At 36.5% G+C, this 19,159-nt stretch overlaps 1 protein-coding gene across 4 annotated transcripts in view; it reads left to right on the top strand.

Annotated features, from left to right (window-relative positions):
• Window positions 1-2,122: 2,122 nt before the first annotated feature.
• lin28b (lin-28 homolog B (C. elegans)) overlaps window positions 2,123-19,159 on the top strand; it is a 71,900-nt gene continuing 54,863 nt past the window's right edge. Inside the window, exons 1-3 of one of the 4 annotated variants that reach the window (XR_008964362.1) lie at window positions 2,123-3,431; window positions 4,449-4,586; window positions 9,969-10,120. Coding sequence is in view for 3 of the 4 variants with exons in the window: in XM_057352020.1 (XP_057208003.1) it covers window positions 2,916-3,059; window positions 3,205-3,331; window positions 9,969-10,120 (423 nt within the window). In the remaining variant the exon portion in view is untranslated. Of the gene's footprint in view, window positions 3,432-4,448; window positions 4,587-9,164; window positions 9,419-9,968; window positions 10,121-19,159 lie in introns of those variants that run through there. The other 3 variants (XM_057352020.1, XM_057352022.1, XM_057352021.1) reach the window with 3 other exon arrangements.

Below are 19,159 nucleotides of genomic sequence, written 5' to 3'. Positions count from 1 at the left end.
ATCTTTAAATGTTTCGAAACACTAAATTTTCACTGACACCCAATTGTTAATGGTTTTTGTATTTGATATCTCCTTTGGCTAGATTTGTGTGCTAGAGAGTCATAAATCTTCTTATGGTAATGATGTCGTGTGTTGAATACTAAACATGTTACAGGAGAAACACCCCTGTCCAAGATCTGGGTTCGCGTAGAGGCATCACTAAACCTGTTCACGTATTCTGCCCGCTAGGACACAGAGATCATCTGACCAGCATGTGAAGCTATCAGTCACAGGTAGAAGGCTTCTCTTGTGTGTGTGAGGTGCATTATTTTTACAGGATCCTTTGGAAATAGTCCGAATTCAGTTGCACGTCCTGGACTCACTATACAGAAAGGGACTCTTCTGTAACCCGGTTGAAAAAACAGCATATGTTGGGTTAGGTATGTTCTGATGCTGGTTTGACCAGCACATGACTAAACCAGCATCAAAGCATATGCTGGTTTTTTCAACAGGGAAGGAAGGCAGGGAATAATGATGAACTCACATACACGTGCAGTACTGTGTGATGATACACAAATTCACACTCACAATACTGTCTTAATTACCCACACCTCTATGACAAATGGTGTGAGCTACTTTTATTTTGTTAAGATGAACGTTTTATAGGCCTGTGTTTATAACCAATACCGTTTACATTACAATCTGATAAAGGAGGTTTAGTCTGGTCATGGTTTTTACAGTATGTGGATTTGGCATCACACAGCAGTTCCACTGGAATACTAAAGGTGTTTTTGCACACAGCTCAATGGAGTACAATCTGCCACTGGAAGAAAGATCTATTTATCCTGTTTTTCTTAATCAACAGAGGAAATACACGTTTTGTTAAACTGATGAAAATGTATTTCAGTTATTGAAATTAATCTAACAAAACACGTATATCTGTTATGCATCTTAGGACATACTGTATAAACATATATCCTGTAGGTTTTCTCAGCTTCATAATATCCGCTTTCCAGAAAGTGATGGGGTTCAGTACCCATGCTGTACTGCTGTTGATAGGTTACCATGACGACTCCATGATGCAACTAGTCTGTTTTGTCCATTCATTCACTCAGTCACTTTCTACTCCAAACATCCTCTAAATTCTTAATATTCACTCACTAATTGCCAAAGTATACGAATAAGATAATAAAATAAAGTGCATGTTGCAAATAGAAGTCATGGTAATATTGCACAATAGTAATTGTTAGATTATTTAGTTCCCGCACTAATAAACACAGGCAAGGCCACTGAGTGTGATCTATCCTTTAAAGCATTTTCCTGGTGCATAATACAGCTTGAAGACGTTTGCTCTTCTGTACTCTATATGTAACATGCTTCCTTTGAGGAAATAAACAAGCTTGATGCAACTACACCTCTGTGTCAGTGTCTCTCGCTCCCAGAGCTCTGCTGAGAACATTCCCTCAACATCCAACCCATTTATTAATTTGATCTGATTATTTGAAGAGTGATTCAAGCACAGAAAGAAACCAGAGTTCAAAAAGGAACCTAGAGTTTAACAGTAATGTTGCACTAGAGTAATTCTTGGATTTTGTGATTGTGATCTGTTTCATTGTTACATTTTAGTTGAAAAGTTCTGTGGTTCATCTGCTAAATATCAAATCATCTCTTTTTAAAAAGATGTTTATTTACGTTTCTGGGTTTTGATTTTACACCACACGATGGCAGCAAATTTCAGAAAACTATCATATTTAACTGGGCTACATTTTAAAGAATCATACTGGATCCAGAGAATAAAGCATGTGTACTTATATTTTTATTTGTGTATATGTATGGCGAATACAGTGGCTCATCGGGTATAATTACTTAATTTGTTTTTTTAACTGTAAATGACATGACTGGACCTAGGACAGCTGAAACCGTGATGATGCAGATAACAGTCAACTTTAATGAAACATTTTCATTAAATCTTTAAAACGGACAGCAGTGCAATCATGACATTTTTCTTTATTGTTTGAAATATTTTGTAACTAGAATAAAACGAACACATGTGTCAACCAGTGTTTACGTTACAAAAAAATTAAAATGAAATGTTGAATTCATAGTTACAGTATATGATATATTATAGAATATTCGATTAAAAGTCAGATGTCCTTTCAAATAAGACTTTTACACTATTCAGTTATTATGAAAACATTTATGTAAACCCAAAACCTAATTAATTGTGAAGAGAAAGTGGTCGAGTAAAACTATTACAACAATTGAAACATATGAACTTCATACAACATTAGAACACAATACTATAATTTTAGTTTAAAGAATATTATGTTAAAAACGTTATTTTAGTAGTTGTTTGAAACTAACAAAGCCACTGCTGAAAATGAAACTTAACGGAGCTCATTGCTAATATAAATAATAAAAATAATTATAAGACTTATTTATGTAGGAAATATGCATTATTGGTGACGAATTAGGCACTATAAATTATACAGTTTTATAAACATGCAGACAATAGAAAATCACTTTTAAAATGTATTTAATGTTTAATTTTATATAAATACTTTCCACAAAACAACAGCATGTCTTCAAAAGATTTTGAGAAGAAACAATATAGGAGACACAGAATAAAGTTATAGGCTGCTTTTGTCAACTCATATACAACTCTTACAAGGAAAGTTCACCCAAGAATGAACTCTTATTTACTCACGATTACGTGATTTCAAACTTTCTTCTGCAGAACACAATTTTTTTTTTGAAGAACGTTAATAAGCAACATTGGACCCTACTGACATTCATTGTATGGACACAAAACTACTGAGACATTTCTTAACATATCTTCTTCTGTGTTTCCCAGAAGAAAGAAAGTTGTGCATGTTTAAACCACGCGAGGGTGAAGAAATTATTTTTATTTTTGTGTGAACTAAAACCTGCTCAAAATGCGTGATTGCCTAATATTACCAGGAGATGGCGCAACAGACTTTGTTACACATTTTCACTCAATAATGACTGCTGATTGTGGATGTACTGTAGATGTAGATCAGCGGAAGTGGGGTTTTTCATTCTCCTTGAAACACAAAGAGGTAAAAGTTACAAACACACACACCAACATGAAAATAAATTGCTTATCTGTCAGAAAGAAAGTACAAATATAAAACTATCACAATAAATCTGTAACACTATTTGTTGAAATCTAGTAACAAACATTATTTGTTTTTGTATTTTAAGAAACTGCAAAGTTTCGTGTGGAATCTGCGCATGGCAACTGGCGGCACTTGCGCGGTTTTATGGAGGATGCAGCGAGCAGACTCCGAGATGCTCAACGAAACCGGACAAACACCATCGTCATCCGCGGGTACCACACATCTCATCCTGCAGACATTAATATATCTGCGAACTAAACACAATCACAGCCGTAGGGCTATTTCTGAGGCCGCGGTAATGGAGGATGAAAGGTAAGATGCGCATGTCGTATAATAATAAACTGCATGCCTTTAAAATAAACAGCTGACGAGTCGTTATATCTGCACGTGTATCTACACCAAAAGGTGTGCATTACCTGAATCTTACATTTATAAAATTAGTTTGTTATGGTGTTATTGAAACAAGTTCCTGATCACAGAGCAAGAAATCCAGATGAAGGCCCAGTGGTCAATTTCGACAAAACATTAATTGCAACAAAAAAATATAGGCTATACAAATATTAAAACTGGATAGGCTACAGGTTCACTACAATGCTATAGAATTGTGATCGATTTTATTTTTAGATCTGGTCAATTTTCCCACACCATGTTGCTAAAGACAGTCTTTAATTTTACATGCTTACTTGACCATCTAAGTGCATTCCTGTTCTTTCGAATTCTGAACATCTTATCAGTCAGCATTATCTGTAGCTCAAACCCATTCGGACCCTAAACTGCTGCACGTTACCTGCACTGACGTCACTACGCTGACTGGCAGCCAGGGGGCGCTGCTGGAAGTCTATTCTTCATTCTGTAACCTTAAAGCACATTGAACATCAACCTCTGCCACAGTGGAGTGTTTTCACTTGACCTCGTGTAACGAAGAAAATCTAGAAATCGTAAACCGTCATTACGTATGGGAAAAGTGGGTTTGTCTTTTGTGGAGTTTGTCTTTTAACACATGTCCACACAAAATGGCGGCCAATCAGACCCCCCCAATCAAACAAGTCATCCTACATTCGGCATGACAATACATCCTGGTTTTCACACAAAACGTAATGGGGGTTGGTGGGATAGATTTATTTAAATTTAACCATTATTTACTTGACTTTTTAAAGTCATTTATGAAGATTTTGTTAAAGCTATACAGTAATGTTTCATATTTAATCATGTGTACGTTGTATTTAATGTTCTACCGATATGTAGGGATGTTTTGAAATAGTATCAACAGAATGTCGAAAGTTACCAGTCTGTATAAATTCTCTTTTTGTTGTACTTTATTTTAAACAGGCATGTGTCGGATTTAACAGAATATTTTTGCGCTAAGGAACTTTCCAAAGATTTTCTGGAGTTTTCACAGAAATTTCCATTCACTGACCATTCCAGTCAGGATCTGAAACTTAAAGATCTCTACTCGGCATACAAAAGGTATGAGGCGTTTAAATAAATATGCATTTCTTTGGGACAGAGAAAATGTATCTTCTATAGCCCAGAAGGCAGACTATATGCGCCTAAACCCCACAGATAAATAGCCTACATGTATAATAATGCATTATCACTTAGCCTTATGTTTTATTTTCAACTATACTGTGGCGTGTAGGCTAAACTAAATCAAAGCGCGTGCTCAATTCTGCGCGCTCTCGCACCCATTGTTCCTACGTTCGAATTAAAGGAGCGATTTAAACTCCTCTTACATTTCACAGACGCTATGAAATATTCATGCTGGAAAATTCCTTCATTCAGCACAAATGAAAGCGCCATGCACCAGCAGCCCAAACAAAACTAAAACAAACGAAACTCGGTCGGTGGATCCTCAAACTATCACAACATTTAATTTGGTGGGTTAACAGATGTTCAGCAGACAGAATCATTGGCACTATTTTATTTTTTCTTAACTTATCCGCAGGGTGAGACACGGAGTGCGCACAGCATGGCCACAGGTGAGTGAGACATAACATCAAATAGATAGGCTATTTATATAAATACGGGCGCAGAAATTGAGAATAATAACCCTAATGTAAGAAATATAAGAAGAATGCGTAAAAATAAGAAGTATAACAACAGTTTTACCTGTGTGTGCATGCGTCGTGTGACAACCCAAGAGTGTTAAACCAATGCACAAGAATAGAATCAGCTCACTGCGATCTGTCCACGCGCATTTATCGATCGATCCGCCACAAACATCCATTTAAACTCAAGAAAAAACGTCGGGAAAACTTAATAGACTTGCCAACAATATAACTCGTTCAAGTTAACAGGCAGTAAATGATTAAGACGGACAGAGTTGAATAGAGATTGACAGAGAGAGAGAGAGAGAGAGAGAGAGAGAGAGAGAGAGAGAGAGAGAGAGAGAGAGAGAGAGAGAAACTCGCAAGCTGCGTTCACGCTTCCGTCTGACGTCATGGTTTAATGACGCAGTGGTGGCACGTAAAGGAATCATCACAATTTACGTGCAACCGTTTAAATTATTATGATTTTTTATTTACTTTTATATTTTAAATATATCAGCTGACAGCTGAATATATAGCTATTGTTATTTGATGCAAAGAGAACAGATTCAGAGATTATTAATTCAGGTTTGTTTAACGTCATGCATTGAAATCAAGTAATATATGTCAGATTTTAGGATATTCAATTAAGTTTTGTTATTTTAATAAACTACTAAACAGATAAATTAATTATATATATCGGAAATATAATAATGTCTAAATGTATTTTAAAATGATAAGAAACGAATATATTATCAATACCTCTGAATATGATAGAAACAATTGATAATCTCTCCTGTCCAAAATGTTTTTTTGGTATGTGAGAGAATGGCCTAAAATAAAAGCTAATATTTTATATTTAGCTGCTGCATGGGGATGTTAGTGGTAAAACATTTATATTTAACTTTTCAGTTTATCATTTGCCCGCACAAATGGTCTGCTTTGGAAATGTTTGTCTAAAATTGGTGGTGTTATATTATTTTGAATAATTCATTCAAAATGTTACGTTTATGTTGTGAATAGTCAGTGTGAAGTAGGCTATTTACATTGACTATGTCATGCAAGCCTTGTAAACTTATTATAAAAGCAACAACATTCACAATTGTGAACAAGGCATTTGAAATATTCACCTGTATTGACCCCTGATCGGTACATAATACTTTGCGTGGCGTTGAAAAACGATCGGGATGTTTGGTTCAATAGAGAGTTTCAGGAAGATGGGGAAATTTCAGACATGAATGCATCACTAAACCAAACGAACATGCAGAGAAGTGCTGCGTGGACTCAATGCACTCTATTGACAACTATGCGTTTCCTCAGGGGTCGGCAGGGTGGGGGTGGGTGAGATGGAGGTATTGAGGATCCAAACTGCTCAATACATTCACAGAATCCAGATAGAACCGCATGCCTCCTAACTGGTTTCGAAGATGTAATCGTCATTCTCTCCCTGTCTGGTTTACAATCTATTTCCAGTTTTAATCAATCATTGTGATTACGTACAGATTTAATTGATCCTCCCAATTTTCAAAGGTTTATCATAGTCTCTCTGAAAGCTTGTTTGTTCTGTAAACAAACAGCTTCTTCAGTTAAGTCTAAACAATTTAATAATGAGTTAAATAAGATCACTCACAATTTTCAAGGCATTTTTTGCCTATTAATTTAAGTCTGTAATGAAAATATAAAACATGGTTAAAAAGTTACTTTCTTTAGTAATTTCAATTAAAAGTTTTAAGTGAAGTAAAGAGCGCAGGAGTGAAAATGTCAGCTGGCAAAGCATGGCACGTTTTTTTTCGCTTTGCATTTCAAAAGCATTATTTGCATATGCAAGTCCCGATTTAAAATACGTGATTTCACATTGAGAAAACATTTCTATGGAGTGTGATTGCGAAATCGCATTTAACGGTTCGTTAAAAAAAAAAAAAAAAGAGTAAAACACGAGAACCTTTACAAGTTAAAGCTTAATCGCATTATCTTTTTTGTGACACATTATGAACTAGCTACTGAGCTTATAATAAATTTAACTGCACATCTAACTTCAGTTTTTGAGCAATATCCTGAGGTGGAATGCATTGTTTAATATCTACTCGTAAATGCAACGAGAGTTGTGAATTGAAAGAGTTTGAAATTGAACTAAAGCTTTTAAGGCTTGTCTTTTTAGTCTTAATATAGGCTGTTCATTCAGGAAAAGATTCGGTCAAAACTATCATGTTTAGATCGAGATTTCGTTTTAGTTTTTTTGGTTCAGCAAACTCATCTGGCAGGAGCAAGAATAATGTGTCGAAAACCGTGCATGCAGCTCAAAACAGAAATTGTTGAGTTTGTGAGTAGAATGCAGCTGTGGTGTGCGCCATGTTCCTCGTGCTCCTCTTTTATTTAGATTCTACGATCACGGTGTTTTTAACCCATCAAAACCTTAATGTGCTTATTTAAAATGCATTCACTAAAGTCGCACAATTTCGCTAGACACATAACGAATAACGCACGCATTCAATTGTCTGCGCCCGAGTACGCATTCGATGCTTCTTAACGGGATCAAACGGGGACATGAAAGGTGTGTCCGTGACCGAGTGAGGCGTGTTTCCCGGAGCTCACGGGGTCGTTTTATGAATGGTGGATGGGAAACACTCGCGCAGGAAATGAGAAACTACATAACATCTGACACCGGTGACCTGCGACCACCATCCATCCCCTCCACACACCAGCAAACACACCCACAGCATCTTCTACACTAGTTGTGGTGCGGGGGGTTTGAGTTTTGGGGGCAGGGGTGAATTCCGGAGGGTGGTCGGAATTGGTGGGTGGGTGGTGGGCTAAAGAGGCGGAGCGTGGAGGTGGTGGGGGTAGTTGTTGATTCACTCCTTCGGCGTGTTTTTCTACCTACTCAAAGAGGAACGGAGAAAAACATCATTTGCCAAAGCCTCACGTTTGAGCACGCGTGTGTGAGATGCCAAGCACACATATATATATATATATTTAACGAATTTCTTCAGAAACCGAAAAATCAGGTTGAATATCAGTGAAAAATCAGATACTAGTTAGAGCCGATGTTAAGTTCTTGGCTTTTAGCTTGGTGAAGTGCACATTTGGACAGCATGTGAAATTATCATGACAGAATTCGAACCTATAAGAAGCATCTTTGAAAGATGAAATGCTATCGGTTCAATGTTTTCAACCCTTAACTGTGTTGGAAAGTTGTTTTGGATCAATAATCTCTTAAAAAATATTGCTGCCTTACTGACGTTTGCACAAAATAACACACGCATTGAAATGTGCTTTAACAAACATTAATTATAGTACTCCCATGCACGATTTTTTTTAACTTAACGACAGTAATGAATGTTTTGGAGACCTTTAAACAGAACTAAAGGCTTGAGTTGAGCCTAATGTCCCAATTTTAGTTGGTTACAGACTTGAAAATTACACATATTACGTTTACATTCTGTCAGATAAAAACTTTTGTACAGTCATTTTTCTGCAAATCTGTTTGGTTAAGTACATCAAGTTGCTGTAATAAAGTTATATCCTTACACGCTAAGACACATTTTATCTCACAGTTTAACAAAACATGTTACTGTGCCTGATCTTGTTTTTGGACAGCTTTTGACGCATTTCTCTAAACTTTGAGCGAGAATTAAATAAGAAGTGTTATGCATGTTACACGTATTTACTTTTATGGGACTAAAGTGTGATGACGGTGCTTTCGAGTGGTTGGAATTTGTTACATAAGGCATCATTAAGTGTTACATATAAAAGAAAGAAAAAAATCCGAAAACGCTTGTTTTGACGCCTGGACTTCTTGCGATCCTACGAAAACTTTCAGTAGCCTTAGTTACCTGACGGCAAAAGCTCTTAAACCTCATAAGAAAGATTTATGAAGTTAAATCCTTAAAACGAAGATGTTTACGTGACGCAGCAGCACAGTTGAAGTCCAGCTCGGTTCTGAGTCCGCTCCCTCTCCCGGGCTCACGGAGGAGTCACGTGTGCAGCGCTGCGAGCGAGCGAATGAGAAACTGCGAGAGAGAGAGAGAGAGAGAGAGAGAGAGAGAGAGAGAGCGAATGTGCGAGGGAGGGAAAAGAGAGAGGATTGGGGATGTTAAAAGAGACATGACAAAATATCCAAAAAGGAGACGCACGTCGTACCATGTGCGCTAAATTTGTACCCGCTGGAAATCGGGATGTCGGATCGACGGTGACGCGCATCACCCCATTTCACAGAGGAAAGATTTCGCTGGAACTTTGGCACGGAGGGTCCGCGGGGAAACATGGCCGAAGGTTACGATGCTTTTTTTTTTTTTTACCAAAAAAAGATCTTTATAATCGGTGTGCGTTCAGATGGAAGCGCGTATTGTTGCACGCGCGCCGCCAAGCTTTGTTTACGTTGTTTGTGCGCGTTTGCTCCAATGGTGGTGGTGGTGGGGGCTAACGTGTGCACACCTGCCCCACGCCAGGCGGTTTACACACACGGTAGATGCACGCAAAAAACACAGCCACGACAAGTTTGCATATACTAACTAGGGCGCGTTGAGCAATCGCGATGTACGGGAGTGCGCCATCCCATCCGAAGTGTAGCTCCACTTTTCATTGAGTTTCTAAAGGGTGGGTTTGTAGTGGTTGTACGCGTAGACAGATCGGTGCGTTGTGGCGGCTGAATGAACGCGTGCTGTTGCGCAGTAGTTGGGGATTTCCCTCTGAAACGCAGCTCACGCAGACCCACGGGGCGTGCAAAGCGAACCAAGTACGAATCTCACGAAAATTCACAGCCACGAGCAAACACGTACATCACCATCATGGCTCACTGCGCTTTTCTCCCTTGACCGCACAGGAGGGCCGCGCAGAGGTAGGACTCCGCCGCAGATTCTGGCTGGCTCCGGTTACTGCAAGTGGTTTAACGTCCGCATGGGGTTCGGATTTATATCGATGACCAGCAGCGAGGGGAAATCAGTTGACCCACCACTGGACGTGTTCGTGCACCAAGTAAGTTCATTTATACAGTTTGCCTTTTCAGTCACATTTCAGTCTCTTTTTCGCGATACGCGTCGCATCTCATTGACATCAGCAGATGTGCAGCAAAAAACATGCGCTCGTGTTTTCATCCGCTGTCACTTTAAGAGCTGCGTTACAAATAACATACGTTGTTACTACGAAACACTTCCACTGATATTGTGAGCGGCGAGGTTTAGTGGTTTAAGATGCACTTCTTAAAGGGATCCCGGAGGGATAAACAGATAATCGCATGATAATCGCGAAACAAGTCTGACAAAGCTGCCAGCACGTCTGAAAATGTGTCATTCTGCTGATCAGACTGCATGTTGGTAGACTTTTGAAGAACGTCTCTTGTTTTTTGGGCTGGACTGATGTGCTCTCGTGTTTACATGGGTGTAGTTCTGCTCCCCCAACCCACTTCAGTCGTGTACCGAAACTGAAACGGCACCTTAAAATGGTTTAAAGAACAGAAGGTGCTAGAAAGAGATCTTTTGTAATTCTGTTGTTGCTGTTATATTGTGTGACTCTTTTGTGTGTTGTGGGCAGTACAAACAGTGTTGTGTTGTTGTTGTTGTTGTTTGTTTTGCAGTAGATGAGCTGTTAAAATTGATTCCTGAGATTTAACGTTGTTGTTGTTGTTACAAAACACAGGGCAGAATATCTATCTATCTATCTATCTATCTATCTATCTATCTATCTATCTATCTATCTATCTATCTATCTATCTATCTATCTATCTATCTATCTATCTATCTATCTATCTATCGTTTTTAAATTAAACTCTAATGATAAAATTAAGTAAAGATTTTGAAGTCGCAATAATTCGTTTCTTGCATGCTCTTTTAAATATAATTTAATAATCTTTCACTCTGTTTAAAATGTCAAAATGGTAATTTAGTGAAGTAGATTTTGTTGTAGCATGAACTTATGTGTGTATAAATTAATATATTTATATATATATATAAACAAAGAAGTGTGACGTGTTCTTTCTGTTAAATGTGTACAGTAGTCAACAATGGTGGAAATGTTTTCATATTTTAAACCGCATGTTAACCCTCGTATCTGAAGATTTGTTCAGCTAACTTGATTAACACTTTTAAATTCGTATGTGAAATTGCACTACACTTTTGTGTATTAATAAATGTTTGTTTAACCCTTGCTAATGCAGCAGCAGTGAACCCTGAGTGCATTCTGGGAAATGCAGTTCTTAAGACAGGCAGTAGCACGAGAGGCTGCCAAGCATGTGCAGTTTGATAACAATAAATAGTCTATCTATTAAAATATAATGTATAATACATGAATTATGCTACCATTATTTATGTGATAGGATAATTGAAGTAATGGTTGAAATTGAACCAAAATGCCATAAAAATAAATGCAAATGATCTGCTTATCTGGTGTGTTTTTTTAATACAGGTAAAACCAGAGTATCTTTTGTGCAGTTTGGTCTTTTCTGTAAATTTATTGTGCTATTACACCAGTGCCACCCAGATTAACAATTCCTGACAAATGAACAGTTTTGACACACGTTAAGCGTTTCATTGTTCCTGCCATGCAGAGGTTTGAGCATTGTGGGAACCAGCTTTGATAAGAACAAACATTGCATTAGCATGAAGTGAGCTATGTGCTGTAAGAAAACAAATGTGTATTTTCTACATAGCTCGTATGCGCTTATTGATTCTTTGGAAATGTTGTGTCTGCAGTATTGTATTGTATTGTTTTTTACACATTTGTGGCAATCATTGTTGTGTCCTTGTGTTATGATAGTAGAAAAGCAAAAAGTAAGAAACCCAGTGGCCCTAACAGATGCGTCATGCTTGTCCAGTCATAAACACTTGCACTTCAATTCTGTGTGTTATTTGTGTTAACGTATATAGTGGTGAACCAGTCTGGGTTTTTCAATGGTCAGTGCTGACTCTTATTATCTAGAGACACTATTTAATAAAAGTGAATGTGGTTTATGTGCTGTATTAACAATATATACAATTTATTTTGGATCTGTCATGTATCTATCTATCTCAACGTGGTCGTTTTTTATATAATATCCTGGCACTAGTTTAGTATTGACCGAACGATCATGCGTTCATATTTCCTACAGGCACAGGTGCGTTTTATTCTTCGTCTAAATGGCTGTGTGCTTGTGCGTCAGAGGGTCTAATGGCACATGCAGTAATAATCTATAACCACTCTGTGAAAGATTTGCATTTTGCTGCGACGCAGAGCTTTGTTTGTGTTGTGCACGTTTGAATACTGCACGTGCGTGTGCATTCACGCTACATAGAAAGAAACTGAAGCTTTTATGCCATTGTGTGTGTTGTGAATGCTGTTCTGCCGTTGTACAGTGTGTGTGTGTGTGTGTGTGTGTGTGTGTGTGTGTGTGTTTGTGATAAGAGCACAGGCGGGTTTTCCTCTCCCTGGAGTGTGTACAGCTGATTATTTCCTATGTGTGTGTCTCACCCAGATACACTGTGAATAAGCAGAGGAAATTATGTTAAAGGTGCTGCATGTGTGTTTTGAGATCACACTGTAAGAAAGTGATTTATAAACCAGTTAATAAAAATATATTCAGAGCATTTCTGTCAATTTAAACAAAAGTTCACCAAATACATTTTTTATACAATTTACAATATACAAGCTTTATCATGGCTGTGAGGTCAGGACAGTTGAAAAATGATGATTCAATAAAAATGTTGCATTAAGAGATGGAATCTTTAAAATACTTTCCAAGCACTGTTCTGGTTGAAGTATCTGGTGAAGACGGTTTTTATCTCATTTGTAATTGAACTACAGATGGTTTCAGCGGCAACAACATAAACAAACGATACGTGGCCCAAACTTAACTTGCGGTAGACCTCGGCAAAGAATCAATAACTGTTGAGTAGTTTTCATCTAATTTAATACAATAAATATACAATAAAATATGAACATAAATTAATATGAATATAAATGATAAAATAAATGGTTATATTATAACCAAACACAGACCCATTTAACGGCTGAAATAATGAATGTCACATAATTATGTGATGAAAACTGTGCACTAATATTAAGTGTTAAAGCAAAAGCGTTACATTGACGTGTGCACTTATTTGAATTACAGTGATTTCATGTTGTTTTTTTTGCAACTTGCTGTATTCTGACTCATTGTGTTAAACTTAATTATTTTCTTTCTTAATGTAAGAAAGTTTTAATGTCTGTCTTAACGTCTCGCATGTATAATTTTTGCTATAGCAAAATACGGCGGGTAGATTTGTAGTAGTCACAAAGTAAATAGAAATGTTACAGTTGTCCCTGGTTTGCCCTCTGCAAGCAGTTGTAGATCTCCATGAATTCACTTCCTCGCGTTTCATCTTCATGACCTGCATTCTGCTTTTGTGACTGAATGTGTGTATAGCACAGAACCGGAAAGGGAGTGTGTGAATCATTGTGTGTGCATGTGTGTGTCATAGAGAAAGAAGACATGATGTTTCAGGAAGAATACATATCAAAGGAGTGTGTGTTTTTGTTTGTACGTGTAAAGAGCATTTCCCCATGTGTGTGTGTGTGTGTGTGTGTGGTGGGGGTTGGGGTCCTCTAACATTCTTTAAAAGAGGAATTTCGTTAAAGACAAAAAGAGAAAGGAGGCGTGGCCTCCGCCGGCCCTCACACTCCGAATCGACACACTGCAGTGTGTGTGTTTTGTTGGTAGCTTTGTGTTTGCTTTTCTAAATGCTGTCCCACCTGCAGTGCTGCATGTTTGTGCATGTTGTGTGTATACGGTGTGTTTGTCTTCCTGCGTGAATACATGTTTTTGTTTATGGTGTGCATGACGTTATTATGTCTTGTGTGTGTATTATGTGGGCTTGAATTTGTTATTAATGCACACGGTAAGCAGTTCTGTGTGTGGGGTTGGTTTGATATTTATTGGATACAAATTGTCCCAAGATCTGATCTAAAACTGATCTTTTCAAGATTTATATATGAAATGTTTGCACGTTTAGATTTCAGTTTCTTTCGTGGTCCTGTTTTGAGTGAGTCTGTAGACATTGTAATGAATTTCAGTTGTAAATAAATGTCTGTGGTGTGTGTCCTGATGTAGATAGCTAGGTAAGCGTGTGTGTGCTGTGAGGTTACACTGGGCCCCTAGTGAGATTAACCTCTCAACCAGACTCCCCTCTCACAGATATCACACTCCTCTCGACCCGTACCAAATATAAAGAGCAGGATCACTGATGGTATACATCATACAATTTAACAACAGCATATTAAACTAATTGAATATGTCAAATGAACGGTAAGATTCAGTGTTTGTTGACAAGATTCTTGATAGGCTTTAGAATCGATACAGAGGGAATGTGTTTAAATCTCACGAGAATTTGTAAATATTTCACAAGGTGGATAATTCGAATGAATTCTTACAATCTTATTACTAAGTTTTAGTATGATTTGTTTTTGTGATGGTAAGGTTTAGAGGTGGGGTTAGGGGAGGGGATTCCGGACTGCTTTATTTGTAATAATTGTATGTTTTTGTATGATTCACATTCACATTATATAAATTGTTACGAATTTCTGTAAAATTAGGTTGTTTTTTATAATAGTGTTTTTATTTTGTCATAAAATGACATACAAGACTTTCATCATAAACTTAGATAAATCTTAAACGCAATCAATTTGTTTACTAATTTTTTTATTGATTTAATTAAAGTACATGCATGAAAACATGATTCGTTTGAAACATTGCCATTAGAGAAAGAAACAAAAAATGCACAAAATTAATTTAAATTTAGCTCTTTGTTGTAATGAATGTTCAATGTATTCGATAAATTTAGACATTAAGGGTATGAGAGGGCAAAAGTTTATAATGATATTTAATATATTTAATATTGATTAAATGTTAATATGTAACTTCTTAATAATAGTTATTTCTACTTTAATATTGATAACATATATTTACCCAAGCTACATGTTCAATATTTTGATATTTACTTTTGGTTTAAAATCATATCAATCATAAAATCACCTAAAGAAAAACCCTCATACATTTGAAGCTGCTTCTGGCTTTCAGTACATTTTTAAAATGAGCAACTGCACATTAACAACAACTGCATTTAATATTGTGCTTTTAGTGTAGTACAAATTACATCTCACATCTTTAATGTTATTACAGAAAGAGAGACATTTTCACAGATGAATATTCATTCAGTCAGTCCACCCCACATCTTAATCATGATAAACAGCTGTTCTTCTGCCTAGCTAACAGTGTTTTAAAATACTTAAAATACTGTGTAGATTTTGGTTGCTGTTTGGTGTTGTAGCATCAAAAGACACATTACACCTTTTGATGGAGACATGCAATTACAAAACACAGTGGGAAAATAGTTCATAATCTGCCTTAAAATGTTGCTACTGTTTCTATTTTTTCACTTAAATTTTTCTTTTTACCTTTGACATGCTAGTTGCTAGTTTTTGTTGCGTTTTATTTCTTTACCCAGAGCTTTAGTTTTCTTTCCGCACTTTTATTTTTCATGTCTCCATCTCAGCTTCTCAACCTGAGTGGGAACAGAAGTTGCGGGTCACGTGACTTCCTCCTTCAGCTCTGCCCATATTAGGTCTAAAGGGTAAGCGAGTGGGCGGAGCCAGCTGCTGATCGGACATTCACTGTCCAAGCGTCATCGTTGTGTTGTAGGCTACTCTAATCTGATCCGTTGACATTTTTTGTTGCTAATAAATATTATTTTAAAAATCTATAGTTTATTAATGCTTGTCTCTCATTGTACCTAATATTTGAATTTCATAATGAAAAATCTAAGTGTGTTTTTAATTCTATTATTTGGTTTGCTGCCTTACAAGACATAACTAATACTTAGCAAGGTTTTATTCGTTTACATTAGTTAATGTATTCGCTATCCTAACAGTAAGCAGTCTATATTTCTACAGAATTTTTTATTCTTTGTAAACGTTAGTTCATACAAATAATTGTTCATTGTTTCTTTGTTACATCAAAGTCCATTAACTACATTTACATCCATTTGTAAACACAGTTGTAAAATTGAATGATGATTTATGTTGTGACCTGATGACTTCTGTATAGAGCCATGTAACACATGGACAGACGATGCAACACAAACTGCAGTTTGCAACTGCAACTCTATTTTAGTGTTTATGAAAATGTGACCCTGGACAACAAAACCAGTCTTATAACCAGTCAATTTTTCGAAATTGAGATTTTTACATAATCTGAAAGCTGAATAAATAAACTTTCTATAGATATATGAGTTGTTAGAATAGGACAATATCTGGCTGAGATACAACCGTTTAAAACTCTGGAATCTGAGAGCGCAAAAAAATCAAAATATTGAGAAAATTGCCTTTGAAGTTGTTAATCAGGGGCACTGTGGCAGACCATCCACTCACAAAAATAAAGTTTTTATATATTTAAGGTAGGACATTTACAAAATATCTTCATGGAACATGATCTTTACTTAATATCCTAATGATTTTTGGCATAAAAGAAAAATCTATAATTTTGACCCACACAATGTATTTTTGTCTTTTACTAAAAATGTTCCTGTGCTACTTAAGGTTTTGTGATCCAGGGTCACAAATGTGTCTAAAAACAAAACAAAATCAGTGTCTCTGAGAAAGAAAATAGACCTGTGAATCTATCCATGAATCAATCATGTGGTTTTGTTTTATATTCTGCATTTCATGTTTTTTTACTTTGATATGAATTTTCAAATGTGTATTTTATTGTATAAGCTTTACCACAATCTATGGATTTTGTTTGTCCCTGTTCTAATGATTTAAAGGTCTCTTTGGTTGAAAGCAGTGTTTCCAGTCTCTTTATATATCTTCTTTCTTTGTCATTAAATTACATTATCAGACAAATTCATTTTATACATTTTAAATACTACATGTATTTGGCAGATGCTTTTATCCAAAGTGACTTACAAGTTGGAGAGCATATAACATTTTGTGAATAACATTTGCTTGTGAGCATTAATGTTTTAGAATCCTGTTTATATGTGAAATGAATTGTTTTTAACAGGCACATCTTGATCATAGGTGCAATTTTAAGACCTCCTAGTCATCACACGCACACACTGAGCCTCATATCCGGCTCCTATCAGTGGTGTGTGTGGAATGATGTAGTGTGTGACAGCAGATCAAATGCTGTGTGTGCAGAAGTGTGTTGTTAATTTCATGCAGAGAAAGGGGATGCCGGTGTGTGTGTTTGAAGGGGGCTGGGCAGAGGTCAGGGGTCATAGTGAAGGATGAAAACTTGGAGGAGGGGTGAGCGTGGCGTTCTATTTCTTGTTCGGTTCCAGTGTTCCAATTTAGAAAATCAAGTTCAAATCATTTTTATTGAAATGAAAGTGAGCAGACATTTTTATTAAACAATGCCTCGGGCTAGTTAAATTCTTTTGTTTGATCTGGAAAAAAACACTCGTGTACATAAAATAGGCTATATTAATATCTTTTTAGTACTTTAAGTGATCAAAAGATTGCATGTTAACCCACATTATAGAATCATTTTATTAAGATTTTTAATTAACTACGGGAGTTTTTAAACAATTTTTTTCAGTTGTGTAAGTTTCTTTGGATGAAAATGTCTGCTATATAAATAAGAATATGTTCACTAATTTAATTAATTCTCACCGTACAGATTGAATTATGGAATATTTTTTTCGTTTTTGTTTGTCAAACCCTGGTCACTGAAGTATTTTGTTGTGAAAATATGAACCAAGCATATTACACATTTCATCTGATTTACCTGAAGGGCAATTTTATTGTTCATTAGAGTTTCAGAATTTTCAATGATCTCAATATATCAAATATAAGTATCAGCGTTGGTTCTCTTAAGATTGATGAGGAAAAATTTAAAATAGACAATTTTTTTTTAATAAGCAGTATGAAGCAAAATAAATAATGTGGGATGTATAGACCGGATACTTTGGTTATGGAAAAATTGTTATTAGAAATGTTTAAGTACATACTGAAATCTCTGACTTTAGAGCTCTTCAGAGTTCTACCCATTCAATTTGATTGTTTCAGAAAAACAATTGATGAGATGAAGAGATTTGATGCGTGAGTTGTATATGCGTGGGCAGGTTTTGCTGGCAAAGACAGCTGACGTCTGTTATGATTGTGTAATGCTTTATAAACTTGATGCTCTCTTGGTATTTTGTAATTTTCGCCATCAGCTTTGTGTCTATCTGCAGCATATCTGGATGCCTTTAAATGAACTCTGTTCCAATTAACGGAAATGAAACGCATTATTTAATGTCACGATGGTTTTGTGGTCATGTTAAGAACAAAGCAGTGTTTCTGTTTCTATATGTGACATGATGCATGAACCCAGATAATATTCAGAGAAGCATTTTTCTTTCCAAGAGTCATGAGGACGTATCTTAGCACTGCTGTGTGATTGTTGACTTCTATCCTTTAATGAACATCACATTCAAAGACACAAGCTTATCACAGAAATCTCATTAACTTTTCTTTTTTGAGTTTGTCGTTTTAATTAAATGAATCATTTGAATGTATAAACGAATCAGTGCGTCTGTGATGGATTATATAGACCTTAAAGTTTCAGCCCCACTGGTGAATAATTTTCAGAGGCAGCTTGGAACAGAATAAAACACAGAATTCATTAATATTCATGAATAACTGGAAGCACAAAACTCAAATCATTTCTTTACAAAGCAAATTAAAAGCAACAGCCGAGGAGCCAAAGTTGTGCTGTTCAGCAGGTACACCTGTTTTCTGGATCATCTGCAATGTCATAAGCGAATTCACTCACTCACTTGCTCGCTCGCACTCTCACTCTCTCTCACTCACACTCTCACTCACACTCTCACTCACACTCTCACTCTCACTCACTCTCTCACTCACACTCTCACTCACACTCTCTCTCACACTCTCACTCTCACTCTCTCTCTCACTCACACTCTCTCTCACACTCTCACTCACACTCTCTCTCTCACTCTCACTCTCTCTCTCACTCACACTCTCTCTCACACTCTCACTCACACTCTCTCTCTCACTCTC

This window comes from Triplophysa rosa, linkage group LG15 (genome assembly GCF_024868665.1).
Source record: "Triplophysa rosa linkage group LG15, Trosa_1v2, whole genome shotgun sequence".
Lineage (NCBI taxonomy): Eukaryota > Metazoa > Chordata > Actinopteri > Cypriniformes > Nemacheilidae > Triplophysa > Triplophysa rosa.
Note: the sequence above shows the minus strand (reverse complement) of the source record. Positions and strands in the feature narration are given on the sequence as shown.